At 40.0% G+C, this 18,287-nt stretch overlaps 1 protein-coding gene across 1 annotated transcript in view; it reads left to right on the top strand.

Annotated features, from left to right (window-relative positions):
* pappaa (pregnancy-associated plasma protein A, pappalysin 1a) overlaps window positions 1-18,287 on the top strand; it is a 93,350-nt gene that overhangs the window by 58,425 nt on the left and 16,638 nt on the right. The window contains exons 14-21 of the mRNA XM_044334387.1: window positions 225-399; window positions 8,011-8,194; window positions 8,758-8,959; window positions 9,142-9,340; window positions 10,049-10,199; window positions 10,607-10,722; window positions 14,634-14,705; window positions 15,659-15,757. Coding sequence (XP_044190322.1) covers window positions 225-399; window positions 8,011-8,194; window positions 8,758-8,959; window positions 9,142-9,340; window positions 10,049-10,199; window positions 10,607-10,722; window positions 14,634-14,705; window positions 15,659-15,757 — 1,198 coding nt within the window. The remainder of the gene's footprint in view (window positions 1-224; window positions 400-8,010; window positions 8,195-8,757; window positions 8,960-9,141; window positions 9,341-10,048; window positions 10,200-10,606; window positions 10,723-14,633; window positions 14,706-15,658; window positions 15,758-18,287) is intronic.

The raw sequence follows: 18,287 nt of genomic DNA, 5'->3' as shown, positions 1-18,287 counted from the left end.
TGGATGTGGTTGACTAAATGTGTAGCTTTTCTGTTTGTGAGCAAATGTGTGACTGCTTCCATGTTTGAATGTCTGCAGTGTTATATATACTCTAAATTTATGTTGGTTGTAACTTTGAATGTGGTGTTAAGTTTCTTTTCCTCTGTTTGTCTCTCTCTCTCTCTCTCTCTCTCTCTCACTCACTTTCTTTTACCACCCCCACATGCACACATGCTCCCTCGTAGTTGTGTACATTATTCGTGCGAAGCCATTGACTGCCAGGAACCCTTAATCCGCAATGCAGAGCTCAAGTGCAGTAGCCCTGGCCGCCACTTCTTCAATGGAGACCGCTGCACCATCTCCTGCAACTCTGGATATGTCTTGCAAATCCACCAGGATGATGACATCATCAAGAGCCAGGTAAGCACACTGCTACACACATGTTTAGACACACACATGCAATTAAAGAACACAGTGCGCAAAGAGGCAGACAAATGCATAAATGCACACATGCCAACACTTAAGTGCAAAAGCATCTCAACAGCATATGGGGACATGTGTGTAAACATGAATTTGTGAATGCACACATGAACATGCAACGATGAAAACTCTAGCACATGAGTGGCCATAAAAGAGAAGCACAAACACGGTTTCTCTCTGCTCTTCTCTCCATCTCTGCATTTATTTTGTCACCTGCAAAAACTAGGCTTGGCACGGCAAGCCTCTAGGGAGAATGACATCATGGACATCCAGGTAGATGAGTGCTGCACTGAGGAGTGGAGACGCCCCAGTCTCCTCCTCTTGCTGGCTAGCTGCACATACACATACGCCCATACACAAACACACACCCACACACACACATGTACATGCACGTGCACATACCTCACATATTCTGTAGCACAGACATAATAGTGTTTAGTCTCTTGCTGAGCATGCTGCACCATCACCTCAAACAGTCACTTTGTATCGCTACTCCACCGGGACGATGACATCATCGCATAGTGTCTGCTCCCTCTCCCTCCCTCGCTCCATCCCTGCTCATTTCGCACACATTGAAGTCACCGTTAAAGGGCAGAGATTTGCTACCGCTCTCACACAGCAGCACACATTCAATGCTTGCGTGTACTGTAGGCACCAACACACATACGGTAAAGTACAGACAATCTCACTCTCAATCAGGACACAGATGCAGGCAAATGCAGTATACACACAGATGCATGCACACCACAAGTAAATAAACAAACAGGGTAGTTGACACCACATCATAAACCTTTTGGACTGCATCCAAGCTGCTGTAAAGGCCGTATAAACGCTTTATCCCTCTCCATGGCTCTGTTAAGCAGTCTGCAAGATAATCTATTAATGCTCCCTTAGAGAGATGGGAGGTTCAGAGAACAAGGTAAATTTTGTTTTTATGTGCATTTGAGTCCCGGGAAAATATGCCTGTATGTGTTGGTGTTTGTGTGTAAGGGTGTGTGCGTGTACCAGACAGAAAATTGAAGAAAAGAGAAGAAGAGAGGAAGAGTTTTACAGAATTAAGAGGGAAAATAAAGACTTTTTTTTGGTATTTGGTCAGTGTTAACAATGTGTTCTTTCTCCCATCTTTCACATGGCTGTTTCTGGTATCTGTAACTTGTCATACAATAACTGAAGGGTTTCTATAACCACAAAGCCGTTCAGCTGTCCCTCTGTCTTCCCCTAAATGCCCATATTTACACATATACACACAGAAATAAGCACAAGTATGTGTGTGTGTGTGTGTGTGTGTGTGTGTGTGTGTGTGTGTACATGCATGGAAGCACATTTACATCCAAATACATACATGTGGTATGTACAAACACTATCAGAATAGTCCGCCATTGAGTCTGCACAGACTTCTAATTGCATTAGATTTTGATTGACAGTGCACTATGTGGCTATTCATCAATGCCAATTCATTTAGTGATAAATTATGCTTTTCAGAAAGGGAGAGGCAGGAAAAGTACAGAGAAAGTGGGGTGAAGGGGGGACAGGAGAGAATAGAAAAGGAAGCAGGGCTGTGCTGAATGGCAGTTTTTTGGGCTGCGAAGGTTTCCTACAAATGATGACTGACAGTTCAAGGGTATTTAGAGGACCTGTTATTTATGAATAACTCATCCTCATCTCATCCATTCACTTTACTGAAAGGGATCCGGTCAGTTTTGTTGGTCTAATATCATATTAGCATTTTGCTGTTTATTTTGATGAATAATGCCCTGCAGAATTAAATAAATATCTTCTGTATATCTGTATATTTTGAAATGCTACAATTAAAATGTTTAATCTCTATTTTTTGGAATAATGTTGCTTACAGATGCTGTGGTAAATTGCTCGGTGGGATGATTAAAATGATGGATTTTGTCATTCAAAATCCATAATTTGGCAAAACATATATACAGTACTTTCAGCAGGAACGACAGAAATCTATCAGCCAAAATCTTCTCCCTAAGTTCCGAAACCATTTCAAACTCAGCCACGCACATGTCCATAAGGATAAGTAAATAATTGTGCTTAGTTTGCGTCAGTGGTAAAAAAAAAAAAAAGCTGATGCTGCAAACTAGATATGCAGACTGATGTATATAATTACCATAACAGAATCCAATCCTTGAAGGGCAAAAGTGGACAAAAAAGGAAAAATAGAACAAATACAGATTTGAAAGAAACATCAAGAACATTCATTCTAGATCAAAAGAGTAAAAAAAGTTCATTGGAATGAGTCAACAGGCCAGTCATAAATCAATCAGGCCGTATTCACAGGGTACATCTGCTCTCATCTCCCCCTCAAACGGGCTGATAGATGAAAACCTTGTATAAAAAGTGGAAGGATTTTTGAAGTTCAAAAACAAAAGCAAAACAACAAAAGTGTAACAAAATAAAAAAAGATTGTCAGATTTTTCTTATCCCTACAGCACGCCTCTCTTTACGTATGCATTTCCTTCTTTTTTCCGCCAGTGCTTGAAAAGGCACACATATCCACACTAAGGTTGAAAAGTGCACCGTGAAGCACAATCTTGTCTCCTTTCATTAGCCAATTACATTCTTGTGTCAGTGATGTCAAAGTGGTTCTGGGAACACCACTTTCTTAGATAATGCTATCTTCAGAACAAATCTGTTTCCCTCACTCGCTTGATTTGTATATGTGTGATTTATTGCTGTCTGTCTTCTAACTTTCTCTCTTTGAAGTGGTTAGGGAACACTGAGTTCTGGCACTGAGAAAGGCCGTTCTATTTGACATAGGCATTTCCTTTAACAGGCCTTGTAGGCTTGACTTCTGTCCACCATAAAGTCGTACACTGAAACTTGCATATTACAACAAGCCCACCAAACCACTACTCTCTGCTCTCCATATGATCGCCTTATTCCGACTCGATATCGGTAAATGAACAAAAGACCATCTTCAGGTCTCATCAAAGTGAGGGGTCCTCATTCTGAATGCCATGTATGCCCAGGAACTATGCATGTCTCAAACTTTACCTCACTGGGTGTAAGACCCATTTAGAAATATCCTGGTATTATCATAATTTGAGCCATTATGTCCAATATAAATTTAAAAGCTATCAAGACACATATTGACATATATTTTTTGGTCATATTCGTACATCAAGCCAATTTATCCAGAGACTTTACAGTGTATGTGCTATGAGCATAAAAATGTGAAAGCTTGAAGAACATAAACACAGGATGAAGGCCCTGATGAAGCTCCGATTTGCCAAATATCAAAAATGCAACGTACTTCGTTGCGGTAGTCCAGGTCGGACCTGGTCAGACCTCAATTCATTCACCTGCTAGCTGCTAGCACTGATGACTTTGCTCATCTGCATCCCAGTATGCAAAGCTCATGTGGCTAGTGGAGCCATTTAGCTCAAACTTGCAGGAGTATGCCTTATAGTTGGGTCGGATCAAGGTTGAATCATGCACCCACCACCAATGAATGAGTTTGTTCGGGACCAGACCAAGACCATTCCTCAAAGGGTCTCAGTACAGTTGTTTTGGTCCATACATGAGTATGACTGGTGTGTTCAAACCTGCCCAAATGAATCACACCACGGGGGAAAATGAAGAGTCCAATTCAATTGGACTAAATAGTGCAGGTCTGAAAATGCCTTTGAAGACCTTATCCCCAGCTTACATCTCTTGCATCCAAGCAAGGAAGTGAAGTAGTGAACACTATGTACCTGGTCCAAATGAAAATCAGCAATCAAGCAAGTGCAGGAAGTCCACAAGGTTTGACCAATGACAGCACCCGCCATCATGTGCCCTCTGAATGATATGGTATGCGTTTTGCATACACTGTAAGGCAGGTACAGCAATGGTTTAGGCACCTGGCCTTAGATTTTACTTGGTTAACTGTGGCAGCTACCAGCCATTCTATGAATCTGTTCCTTCTAAATGGTAATGGTAATACTGAGGTGTCCCCTTAGGCCATTGGTGTAAACTGAGGATCTACTGGCAGCCTTCGTTATAGTTTATGTGCAGCAGGCCAACAGCCCCCCTACAGGTATGTGGGGGAGTGTTGTTTTCTTGCTTTCGCACTACGTAAATCCGGCCATGTTTGAATATGGCTTTTTACCTTCCCACCAACTGCGCAGAGGGGTCATGGAAGGGCATCCTGCTTCTGCGTGTCTGAGTTCTATTCTGCCTTGATAGTGCCACATCAGAGGATATCTGCACAGGGCTTCTCCCTTGTAAGCCTATAAACAAAACCTGTGTGAACAAGAGTGATGGTAGTGCATTATAATTCTAGTTCTTAAAGCATAGGCCTAGCCCTTAAACATTATCACCATGTTGCTCCTCAAGTGGCTGACTTTGTAGATGCTGAGTTTGGATGTGAAAGTTGTATGGCTGATACCAAGTGATTAGTGAAGCGCTTACTGACTGAACAAGCATGTGAATACAGATTTTACTGTGCTGCTCGGCAGTAAAGAATGGTCAAACCTATAGAGCCCATAAATTGTTCAATTGTAGTTGTGGGAAAAGAGTTTCTCTCTGAAAAATTGTCCATTTTCATTCATGCAAAAATCTTAATTCTTCCACTCAAAAGAAAAGTTATCTGATGATGGTTTGTAACACAAGTTGGTTTGAAATCCACAGTGTCCAGGCTGATGTGATTATCATTTAAATAAAAATAACTCTCCCAGAATTTTATGTACTTAAAAGCATGACTACTTCTAAGTACTGTTAGATTCTCAGTAACACCCAGCCGCATGTTGAACACATTCTTCTCCAGAGTCGTTTGTGTAACTGTTAAGTTTTTCTTCCAGAACGTGTGCATATTCCAGGCTAATAAAACCCCTCTGGTTCTAAGTAAAGCAGATTTCTGTTCTCCAAAACAGTTTCTTAAAGGCTTTTCCATGAGGACTAGACAATAATAAATCATACTTTATTCCAACACTGAGCAATACAGTAATAATTTTACCTATCAATGTACAACTGTGTGCTTTTACTATACAGTTTGCATGTGCTTATATGTTTGTGTGCCGTCCAAGGTAAGTCAAACCCCTAGTTTGAAGGAAGAGGCTGTCATTCTGTCGGTTCATTTGTCTGTTAGTCTGCCTGGCTTGAATTAGGCAGAGTAGCCAAAGGTTGTTAAAATCGCTACTGGAAGACAAATAGTCAGCTGTAAATTTTTTAAAGGAAGGAAAATTCCCACACATTTACACACATACACACAGGCACACAACCTTACACAGTATATACTTAAAGACTTGGGGATACATGTGTGATTAAATGCGAAAACAGCTCATGGCAGATGTACTTAAATGTAAATGTGTTTGTGTGCATCTGTGTTTGTACACTTGACCACAGTTTTACACACACATGTTTTTAGGATGGGCAAATCTTGTAACTTAACACACTCATACACAATTTCACAAACTTACTTAACATTCCATTTGCACACACACATATTTACAGTCAGCACATTAACACTAAATAGATCCTTCCACATTTCTTCCATGCAGGCTTAGTTCACAACCTCCCCTCATTATTGACTCATTCAACTCCACACTGAGATATTTTTCAGCAGGCACTCACATGCGATGCATATGTTACTTTGTTGGATATCCAAATATGAAAGGAGCTTATTTATTTTGAGGGAACCTGATACTGTTATGCAGTATCATATAATGGGATCAAGATGAAAGATAGAACTACATGGGAAGAGAGAGAGGGGGTTATGAAGCAACAGATACGTAATGCTAACTGAGTCCAGCTTGTGTGGCCTTAAAGTTTGGCCACTCTTTAGAAAGATGTGTGTAATTAAAGTGAGGCAAAAGGGGGATAAGATGTAATTCATGGTAAAAACACAGGTTTCCCCTTTTTTTGTTCTGAGGAGGAAAAGTCAAAATGATTGAGCTCTCACAGCTTTGTTGTGAGATTTCTTGGCACTGCTATCGATTTAAGCATTCCTGTTGTGTTACATGGTGCTATTTAATGGAAGAGGATGAAAACAGTTGAGGTTTGGATGATGCAGTGGCTCCCCATTTTGGTCTCATCTCTGCAAATATCATACCAAGCCAAATAATTTACAGGAATCAGAGCTATTTGTAATAGGAAATAGACCTAAGATCAGGAAAATTTTCTGGCAAGCCCTTAAAAAATTAGGAACAAGAGAATGTCATTTAGAAAATTTTGGAAACATTTTGGTTGCCTTTTATGTTTCCAGGAACTCACATACCAGCAAATGTTGTGTCCTTAATGTTATGTTTTTCTTATCACTCTTGATTAGGAACACGCACTGTATGTGTACAGGGTGTATAAACACTGAGTTCATACACACACACACTTACACACAATTAATGCAGGACATGTGGGCTTTGCAAGTGTCAATCAGACCTTGCTAGGTCATAGCTCCCCCAGCAGTAACCTGAGGCTGCTGTTTCTAATCAAGGGCTAGACTCTATGATACGTCCATAATGGGACTATTACACTGTGTATATCACGCTGTAGTTTTGAGCATTCCGTCGTCTTTGTTTGGCATAGTAGAGTGGACTTACCACTGTTGTCCCTGAGTAAGAAGGCACTGAGTTTGACTCATGTCCTGAGTCAGTTTCTTGTGGATTTTGCATGTTCTCTCCATGTGTGGATTTCCTCTGGGTTCTCCAGTTTCCTTCCACATTCCAACGACATGTAAGGGCCCAATCACACAGGATACATTTTGTAGGCTTGAAAATGTGAGACAGTCTTGCCTTGATTTTGAGAATACTATATATGAATAAGCACTGGAAAAATAGTTTTGTTTTTCTTTTGACAGACATCTGCATATTCGACTGCCATCAATCACCAAGCCATGCGGCTTAGCTAATGACATTAGCTAACGAGACAAGACAACAAGAACAAAAACTACTCACACATGGCACACATTTGTCTGCAAAGCTGGTGTGCGTTATTTTACTGTTTGTGCAACAGCCACATATCGACTTGTCCTTCCGTTTTCTTTGTTTCTCAACTAAAAAAATTGATTGATTGTCTGATTATAAATTTCACTGTGTGTAACCCCTCACTTATTATAATGACTACACAGGAACTACAGTAAGAAAGATGATAAATTCACAAGAGGATAGTGTTCTAGTTGTGGAAGATTCCCCCTATGTGTGTTTGTTTCTTAGAAGTTGTCACATTTCAGCCAAAGTCAATCTGTTTTGTGTTAGGGCTGATTGTGCAGTTGTTGGATATCAGTTGTCTGAGTGGCATGACTTGACCTTACAAATGCTATCAGCAGTTACTTGAGCTGCTGAGTGGCCTGTGAGGCTTACTGACATACAGTAAGGTAAGCCTGATTGAGCTTTGTTAGGTTACACACTGATGAGAGACTTGTTGGAGTGAGTGCTGAATTGCTGTAGTCATTTTTGTGAGGTAAACATTTATAGGATATGTGTGGGACATCAATCTGTCATGTCAATGCGCAATTGAATGCTTGTGTGAATTATGCATATAGTCTACTTCTGAATAGGTCTGTGATCCATCTATCTATGTCTATCTGACACTCACTTCATATCTTGTCTTGTTTTCCAGTCGGACTCTTCAGTGACTATAACGTGTGCAAATGGGAAGTGGAACAAACAGGTGTCATGTGAGCCTGTAGACTGTGGTCTGCCAGACAAATACCATGTTCACCCCGCCCATTTCAACTTCCCCGAGGGCACTACCTACGGCAAGAAGAGCACTTTCCAGTGTCGAGAACCTGCCCAGCTCGTAGGTGAGATGCATAGGGGACCATGAAAACATGTGTGCACACATAAGCATTTTTAGCCGGCCCTGAAAGATCTTTTGTCAGGTTTTCTAAGAACTATAGTTTCCATGAGATTAGACAAAACTGATTCTAATGTCACCTGCAGAGGCAGATTCACTGTATATACATTTAATAGTTAAATTCTGTGTTGTTGTTGTCTTTTTTTGCATTAAATTTAATGCAGTTTAGGATCCTTATTAATTGTACTGTATATTTTTCAGGAATAAATGGTCTTTGATGCATGTGTATTATTTTTCAACTTTTGAAACAATTTTACCAAAGATTTCACATTAAAAAACCTCATAACATACAGATTGGAATAATTTAAAGTCCGATTTTTTTCATTCATTTTGCTTTCAGCCACTTAATTGTCCTCAAACTCTTTTTCATTGACCATTTGACCAACTTTACATTTCATATTCTGTCCCTTAATCAGCATATTTTCATCATTTTTCTAGATTTTTTTTGTCTTCTTTTGATTTACTTTTTTGAAATTCACTGACCAGCACTGAATATTTTCATCTATCCAGGTACAAACAACACTCTTACTTGCCTAGAAGACGGTCTGTGGTCCTTCCCCGAGGCTCTTTGTGAGCTTCGCTGCCCAGCACCTCCTCCTGTACCCAATGCTGTGCTTCAGACGAAGCGCTGCAATGAGACAGGCCTCAAAGTGGGCACGCTCTGCAAGTACAAGTGCAAACCAGGCTACCATGTCACCAACAAACCTAAGAGGTAAAGAAAGAAATAGAAACAGCTGTGGTTGATTTATTTGGTTCTTACAGTCTTTCAGACTTCATCAGAAAAGGTTTCCATTTGAAAGTTAAATGATAATTATATTAAAAACATCCACCAAACCTCACCAAAGTTTCACAAAATCCACAAGTATAAACATTAATCTTCTGCTGTCTCTTCAGGCGTGCATTTAAGCGCCAGTGCACGGAGGATGGCAGCTGGTTAGAGGGGGCATGCGAGCCAGTGACTTGTGATCCCCCGCCTCCCATCTTCCATGACTCCTATCACTGTAGCGATGGCTTCCGCTTTGACAGTGTCTGCAAACTCAACTGCTCTGATCCTGCCGGTAATACCGCCGCCACAGGAGGCTCTGCCCATACGGTGAGGCTGCTGCACGCTCCATGCAAGCAGGTCTGTCCATCTCTTTCCTCTCTTTCTATCCTTGTTTTACCTATGTGTTTGTCTCCTTTTTGTCATGTGTATAAAAAGTAGACATTCTCTCTTTTTCTCTCTTCTACACATCCTTACTAGGCTCTACATGTGTTGATAGCACATAAGTAGAGAATAATATAATGAAAATAATTATAATTTATCAAAAACAATCTGTATTTGTTGGATATTTAGCACCTAAACCCTAGACTCTTGTCTAATATCATATAGGTATATATACATATGATAGCTGATGATAAGATGCTGAATTAATGAGTGAGAAAACAAATTTCCCCCAAAACACTCACTATCCTCACTATGTTTTATCAGATACTTCTTATACTGCCCTCACTGTCTGAATGCTTGTCTCTCGATGCCTGTTTCTCTCCCTGTCTCCCTTAGCCCTACTCAATTTGACGCCATGCTAATTAGATTGCTATTGATTTCCAGAATAGTCCTGCCGCCACAGACTTCTGAAATGTATACACCTTTTAATCTGTTCTGCCTCTCAGGCGTTGTGGGTTGGATGCCTGATAAAAATTGGATTGTATTTCCCCCTTTGCAACGGGATGCCATCTCAATGTCCTTGGTCTAGCAATGTTTGTGTGTCAGTGTGTGTGTGTATAATTGTTTATGTGTCAATATATGTGTTATTTTCAGGGCACTGCAGGGTCCAATGTGATCCGCTGTAGGAAGGATGGAAACTGGACAGGGTCATTCCGCTTATGCCCACACAGCAAAGGCCAGTGTTCTTTACCTCAAAACCTCCATTATAGCCTACAGTACTCATGCAAGCGAGGACACGGCATAGGTCTGTATACACAAATTTACTGTTACATAAATTCCGTTTTCTTGCTGCTGATGTCATGTTTTATTGTTCCTATTAATCACTGCTTTTGTTAACTATGCTATTATTCCTGATTGTTCGCATTACTCATTCCTTTTCAGTTTGTACTGCTTACAATCATTTTAATTGGTTCCTAATGAGAGTCAACAAAATGTCTAAACCACAGTTATGTGACCTAGCACTTTGAATATCACACAATATCACAATCATTTGAAAGTGATGGGAGGGAAGGGAGGAGTACAACTAAACAGTGCCAAAAGATGTGCATTGATTTCAAAGGTCTTTGATCTAGGTGTAGTTTGTGCATAATTTTATTGGTTTCAGTTTTCGCTCTCTCTCTTGCTCACACACATACACACACACACACGCAGGTGAGGAGTGTGAGCTGACGTGCAGAGAGAGTAACAACGAAGTGGTGATCCTCCCTAGCAACATGACAGTAGAAAATGTACTTAAGGAGCACTGGAGGAACCCGCACAAAGTCAAGGTGAGTTGTGTTTGTGTCCGCCTCACAGTTCTGACAGACGCACTTCGCAAAGTTCTGCGATCCACAACTCTTCTGTAAGGAATTTCACGTTTAGTATCTACATCCTGGCTCTATCACCCACAATGCAAAATGCCAGCTTGTGCCTGTCTTTTGTGCCCAATGCCAAGCAAATATTTATCTTAGAAGCACGGCAACCGTTCAGACATTTTTGATCCATTTTTGATTGGAAGTTCAAAAACATGCCTCTGCCCTCTTGCATACCCGCCTTTAATATGACATTTCCTTCTTTAGATTTAAATGTCGTCCCTTCACTCACTCAAATAAGTTATCATGCCACTTTTAACATTCAGTTTCCCTTGTATTTGTTATGCTACCAGAAATAACATGATGAAGAAAAAATACAATGCTCCGGTAGTTCTTTGTTAGTTTAAGTGGCAGACAGAAAAACATAGAGGTTAGAGGCTATGCTGGGAGAGGTCATTAAACACAGACCTGTACATCTTGTCCCTGTGGGGGTGCCACTCACACAGCCATGGTTTCATTTGGGATTTTTATGAAGCTTGTGGGTGGGGTCAAGAGATGGGGGTAGGGATATGATGTATATATATATATATATATATATATATATGTGAGTGTGTGTGTGTGTGTGTGTGTGTATACCTAGTCTTCTTATTTTACTGTAATATACTGATATACTGCAATATACAACATTCAGCCCCATTAGATGTCGCACTAGAGCACCAGCAAGTTGGAAAAAAAAAAGAAAGCAGCATCTGAGCACACGGCTCACAAAACTCGGATCTAACTGTCAAACTACGCAGTGCAGATCAAAAATGGATCAAGATTCTGTTACTGCATTGCCTATTTCTTGCCTAATGTACTGTTTAGCTATAATATAATTTGCAACCCGGCCACTAATTGAAGACGGATGCGGAGTGGACAAGGAGGGACTCACATGCACTAACATGCAAGCATGGCCGAACCGGCTTCTAAAACAAAGAACTGAGAAGCTTGGATAACAGCACACACAGAGGGAGTGTGACTTCATTCTCTGCTCAGGACGCCATTACTTCACTATAGCTTTACATAGCAAATAGTTGTTTGCTGACATCTAGTGGGGCTGAGTGTCATATATTGCACCTTTAATGTCAATGATGTTCAATTTGTTTTAAGTGTTTTTTTCAGCTGAATGCCCTTTTAGCTGTAGAGTCAGACGAGAATATTACCAAATAGCATCAAGTTTTATAACTAGAGAAAAAGAAAAGAGAAGCCACGGTCGAGTTAAGGAACACATTGTGTTTCTCACTATATTTTTTTCCCTACAACTCCTTTTGTTTTGTTTTAGAGTCACGCTGAGTCAGCAGCTTTTTGTGGTGACTGTATGGAGAGGGATGGTTCAGGCCACGTGGACATGAAATGATCTGTTTTTCATGGATTTGTGTAATTGATATGATTTGTGCTCAGTGGTAATTTTAGACTTGAGGCTATGCTGTTGGGGGCAGTGGAAAGCATAAGAGAAGTCAGAGAGGAGAAGGTGATGGGGTGAGGGTTTCAGAGGGGGTGAGTGCACCAGGGTTAGGAGGTTGGAGAAGGTACAGTTTTTGCAGGTAGTATGCACTGTTGCATGTCTCATGTTTTTCCTGTGCCACCACCTGCCAACTGATAGACTCCAAATAGCTATGTGTGTTGATAGACGCAGGTAATGCAAGGACAGTCAGACACACACACACATAAGCTCCACCTTTTTTTGAATGGTGTAATCGAAATGATTACAAACATACTAATGTTGAGCAGACAGAAATCATAAAGATCGCCAATAATATAAGGCTAGATTATCCTTATGGTCCACCTTGAGAGTGCTCCCCAATTAATTCCAACAACAGCAATATCGATGCAACAGAAAATGCAATAAATTCCCAAGGACTAAGCAGAACAGATGCATATCGTTGAGATACAGTATAAGATACAAAAAATGCACAGGGCAGGAGAAAATGCACAAGACTGTTACGAAATGGTATTAAGAAACAAGAACAGGAGGAGATTGCTGTGGTAGAGAAAGAAATCAATCATGACAATGGCTAGTTATATTAACAGTAGGAGTTTAGTAGGTAGGAGTAGACATCATAACATACAGTACTTCTAAACTCCCCTCTTGGATGGGATTCTTCATACAGTATCCAAAAAAGAATCCATGTCCCCAAAATGCACTTTCTAGTTCTACTTTGCTGAGTTGGAGGTGAATGTTGCCCACCTTAATAAGTGATGATGATTTATTGCCTTTAAACCAGTTGTATTTCGGTTCTTAGTATGACCCACTTAGAATTCTCTCCTGCTTTTTCTACCTCCACCTCCTCCTCTTCTTTTTCCTGTCCCTCTATCTCTAACGATCCTGCGCCCCCAGCACCCTCCTCCCCCTTTACCAGCAAAATTACCCTGTCGGGCTTGCTGTGGAATTAGTCATTTTCTATATGACATGACCTCGTCTGTGGTGGCGCTGAGATAGGGATCTATTTTTATGTGGTATCAGCGCCCCGGGGAGGCTTCAGAGGGTGAGGATCCCATACGTAGTGAGGGGTGAGGCCAGGCCACGATCATGGATTATCATGATTTACGGCCTTACTGAGAGAGGAAAAAAAAAGAGTGAGAGAGAGAGAAAATGAGAGAGAGGGGAAGAGAAGGAGTTTCTGGATGACATCATCATAGCGAGCACAAGAAAGAGAGAATAAAAGTACAGTAGTTGCAAAAAGTTTCAGTTCTAAGACAAAATAATGTGCTCCATCTTCCACTATATAGGGACATACCATCATATCCCTCACCACTGAACACAGTACACCACAGACGTCCCTGCATTCTGCTATGCAGCACTACATAGCAGTAGTACAACTGTTACTCCCGCAGCTCTCAGTTGTCCTCAGATGCTATGTTGTTCTTTCTCTCCACCTTCAACCTCCCATCTTTCTTTTTTGCATTGATTTGCTGACAGCGCTGAAATGAAAAATACCTTAGTTTGCAGCAACAAAAGAAAAGCACGTCAACTTTGTGAGATATTGGGACACAGGGGGTCTGAGAAATGGACTATCTGAGGTCAGCCAGTCCTTTGCTGTGGATGGCACTTTTGATCATGCACACTACTATCCAAGTCTGGTGACAACACAATTATGCTTTAAACAAAACCCTTCTCCGACTGCTGGCTCAAGTAGATTCGTACACAACTGCCCTTATGCCACACACACGCTATATGGAGACATGCTTACATACCAGAGTCATGTGAACATACGCATTGACATGTTCCTACACAGTACATGAACACATTAGTGCACGCAGGTACACATTCTATGCACGCCGCTGCCCACCTCCCCTGAGCATAAATGTTTTCTGTTGCATTTCATGGAAGAGCACAGTGGGAGAACAGGATGGGATTCCACACATTCTGCAAAGATATTTGAGAACATTTCTGCTCTATACCTCTTATCTCTCTCTCTTGCTCTCAGCTCTTTGCTCTCCAGGGGCCATGACTTAGTAATGAAAAACACCCTTTTTTTATCAAGTTATATCTTGTCGAAATCAATTTTTTCAGCTTTGTTCTAAGGTGAAAAAAGGTCAGTGTAAATCAAAGAAGGCTTCACAATGAAAGTATGTAGGTGCGTTTGTGTGTGTGTGTGCGTGCATTCATGTGTGTGTGTGTGTGTGTGTGTGCGCGTACCTTGAAGGTGCCCAGTGACCTTAGTTTGAGTTAGTGTTATGTGGACTGAAGTGCAGTTAAAAAGAACAAAGTCTTTGCAAAGCTGTTCAAATGCTGCACGTATGATAAGGAAATAAAATGTACAGACCAAACTATGTGTCCACTGTTTGAAAGCACTGGTATTTATTCATTGATTCAACCTTGCTTCAATTTTTTTTTTATCTTACAGAGTATAGTCTGTACAATGGGACTGAAGTGGTACCCACACCCAGAATTGCTCCACTGCATCAAAGGATGCGAGGTAAGGGCTTGTCTCCAATCTTTATTTTTTTTTCTTGATATGTAGGGTAATAGTCTCATCTATCACATGAGACTTTAGCACTTTAATCCTTCCATGTTCATTGATCTTAGATATATGAGGTACGTGTACAGTAAGGTTACTTTAAGCAAGTGGTGTGCTGAGAGATTTGCCAGATACAATATAAGATGCACAAATGCAAGTAAAATAACACACACACACACACACACACACACAAAACAATTTAGCTTTAAACAAATCACTCGCTTAATAACCTCCAAATGTAGTTTCATGAAACTTTATTTTTAGTTATTTCATTTTATTTTTACTTTAGAGTTTAAACAGACAACATACTGGCAGATATTGAACAAGTAAAACACTTAGATTAACCTGTAGGTGAAGGCTAAACCTCTTGTCAGAATGTTTGAATTTACAAGTCTTAGCATACTTCCAGGTCGGCTTGAGGTCATGTGCTCATGGGCTAAAACCGTCTTTCCTCTAAAAATGTTGCATTCACATGTGAAGGAATTCCACTCCACTGCATGGAAGGATGATGTCATTTGCTCAGTTTAGGCCAGTTGGATAACCTGATTGGTAACCCAAGTGGAGAGGGTGGGGCCAACCCTATAAATCACCTTATTGGAGTGTTTTGTGCAGTGAATAGTTTATGGTGTCCTCAGTTTGATTTACGGGTCTGGCCCACTAAGGGCTTAAAAAGTCACATTGAAAGATGAGGGAAATTTAATGTATCAGATTCATCAGCAAATTTATCCAGAGACTTCTAAAAGGCCGTGGAATGCACAAGAAAAAACTACCACCAGATCACAAGACTTCTTCAGTTATTTACCTTTATCAATTAGTTTGAAGATAAAGATGATTAATAGCGGTTTTGTATATGGCAATTTCCATTCTGTGTGTTTTTTTTCTAATTGACATGCTCTCTCTCTCTGGTATAGCCATTCATGTCAGACAACTACTGTGATTCGGTAAATAACAGAGCCTTCTGTAACTATGATGGAGGAGACTGCTGCCAATCCACTGTCAAGACCAAGAAGGTTAGTGGCATGCTTGTACCTCAGAATAAACATCACCCTTCAGACAAAGAGATGATGATGGATTTGGTCCTGGTCACACTGATCAACAGTCAGTGTTTGCTCCCCAACTCTGGAGTCACACATAGCTTAGGAATAAATCCCACCTCCCACATGTGAGTGTTTTCCCTTTTGTGCCTAACCCGCTTGGATTTATTTACTTTCTCACTGTTTCGCATCCATTTGAGGTTACATGTCGCCTTTATCAAGCCTTTAAATTTATAAATTATAATCTCTACCCATACTAGGAAAGTATAATGGAGACAACAAATAAATACACTGTTGAAGACTGCTGTATTTCAACTCTTGGACGATCTTTAAAGAGATTTTTCCCTCCTTTGCCTTGTGTCCAACCTTAGATTACTGGTAGACAGATTACTGATTCCACATCCAAGAGAGTGGGAGTTTTCAGACTTCATCAATGGTCTTTGTTTTTTTCTGTGGTATTCAGTTTCCTTATGTGTAAAACAACATCTATATTTGTATTTTTGTGCCTTTACTCATGTGAATTTATCCAATACCCAAAAGGTGGGTAGTAATTTTAACCTTACTTATCTGTTACAGAGTATACAATGAGTCTCTTGACTATAAGAACTTGCCATACTGTTTATTTCATTTTAAGATTAATAACTATATATATATATATATATATATATATATATTTTTTTTTTTTTTTTTTTTTTTTTAATTTATTTTTTTGTGTGTCAATGCTCAATTAGCTGTGTCACATTTCAGCATTAAGCTGTGCATGTCAGAAAGTTTGGTCATCCTTGTGGTAGTAACTCTCTTAATTCAGGGAGGTACTTTGTCTGGCTCGTTCTAGCCAGCTGGCAAGGGGTTTGATTGGAAGTGTATTGTAGCTTCTGTGCTGCAGCATCTGCTTCTCTGGCCTGGCCTCTTTCTGTGAATCTGGCAGGGGACTTTTCTTGTACTCCTGGCATATTCATCTGTATGTCTGGCTGGATTTATATTGCAGTCTATGTGTCTCACTGGCTGTGTCAGTGTGTCTGACTGGAGAGCCTCTTCATTTCCTCTTTGGGGACATACAAGGCACATCTCACCATCTTCCAGAGTACAATCAAAGAAGCCATGATTGCTTCCGGTCTAACTTCACAGAATTTATTTACGTACTTTTGTGTCCTCAGTCATGAAGACAGAAATAATCTGCAACAGTGTTTTTCCGGAGACAGCTTATTTATTACAGTATATGTTCCATATGTAAGCCTTTGTCTGCAAGTTGTCAATGAAATGACCCAGGCATGGCCTTCGCTAGAGGAACAAGCTTTTCAATCAGTATTGTTGCGTGTTTTTTAAATGGTCACATCCACATTGTTTTCCTGAGGGTTGAATACCAATAAGAAGCACTCAAGAGTATGTCTAGTACCGTAGAAGAGATGTGCTAGAACACCATGACCTGGCATGTATGTAAATGACTTACTAAATCAGTGGGGGAAGAAGAAGAGACCTTTTAGTTGAGTTAAAGTAGCAATACCGAAAATACTCCATTACAAGTAAAAGTCCTGCTTTCAAAATCTGCCTTAAGTAAAAATGCAGAAGTATTAGTTGCAAAATGTACTTAAAGTATCGAAAGTAAAGTGCTCATTATGTCATCAAATGTTTGGCATTTTTGCTTGAAAATGAATGAATAACAATTAATCAATTATCAAAATAGTTGCAGATTAATTTTAAAGGATTAATCAACTAATCATTGCAGCTGTACCCCTTGCTGTGTTATATTTATTATATATATTCAGTGCCTGTAAAAAGTATTAACGCCCCTTGCGATTTTCAATTTCATTGTTTTACAAAACTGAATCAAAAACGTGGCTTTTTTGACACTGATCACCAAAGAAAATACCCTTTAATGTCAAAGCGAAAGCAGACCTCTACAAAGTGACTGAAATGAATTATAAATAAAATAATAAATAAAAAATATATATATAAACATCCGAAAAATACGTCTGTTTCACGTGTAAAATCTAGATCTGATCTAGAAGTAACTAGCAACTAAAGTTATCAAAGAAATGTAGCGCAGTAAAAAGTGCAATATTTCCTACTGAAATCTAGTGGAGTAAAAGTATAAAACTGCATAAAATGGAAACACTCAAGTGAAGTACAAGTATCTCAAAATTGTTCTTAAGTATAGTACTTGAGTAAATTACTGTACTAAGTTACTTTCCACCACTGTACTAAAGTATTATCACAAAGGACTATCTAGGAGCCTCAAGCAAGTGAAGTATTACGACCCCATGTCTGTGTTTTGTGCACTGTATTCCCACAAGATGAACAAAGTTTGAAAACACTGCCTGCCAGCAAATTGTGCCTTTTCAAATGGCTTGTCGGTGCTTTGGTTGTAGATTTGATGGGCTAGCAGAGAAATTGTGCAAAACTTCATACTCATTGATTACCAACCCGATCTCTCAACCCTCTGTGAAATGGTCTCTTTGCTGTTATAAAGCTACTTGTGTCTATCCCATGTGCAGTTTTGACTAGA

This window comes from Thunnus albacares, chromosome 18 (genome assembly GCF_914725855.1).
Source record: "Thunnus albacares chromosome 18, fThuAlb1.1, whole genome shotgun sequence".
NCBI classification, from domain to species: domain Eukaryota; kingdom Metazoa; phylum Chordata; class Actinopteri; order Scombriformes; family Scombridae; genus Thunnus; species Thunnus albacares.
The sequence above is the reverse complement of the archived record's forward strand: the minus strand, read 5'-3'. Positions and strand labels throughout refer to the sequence as shown.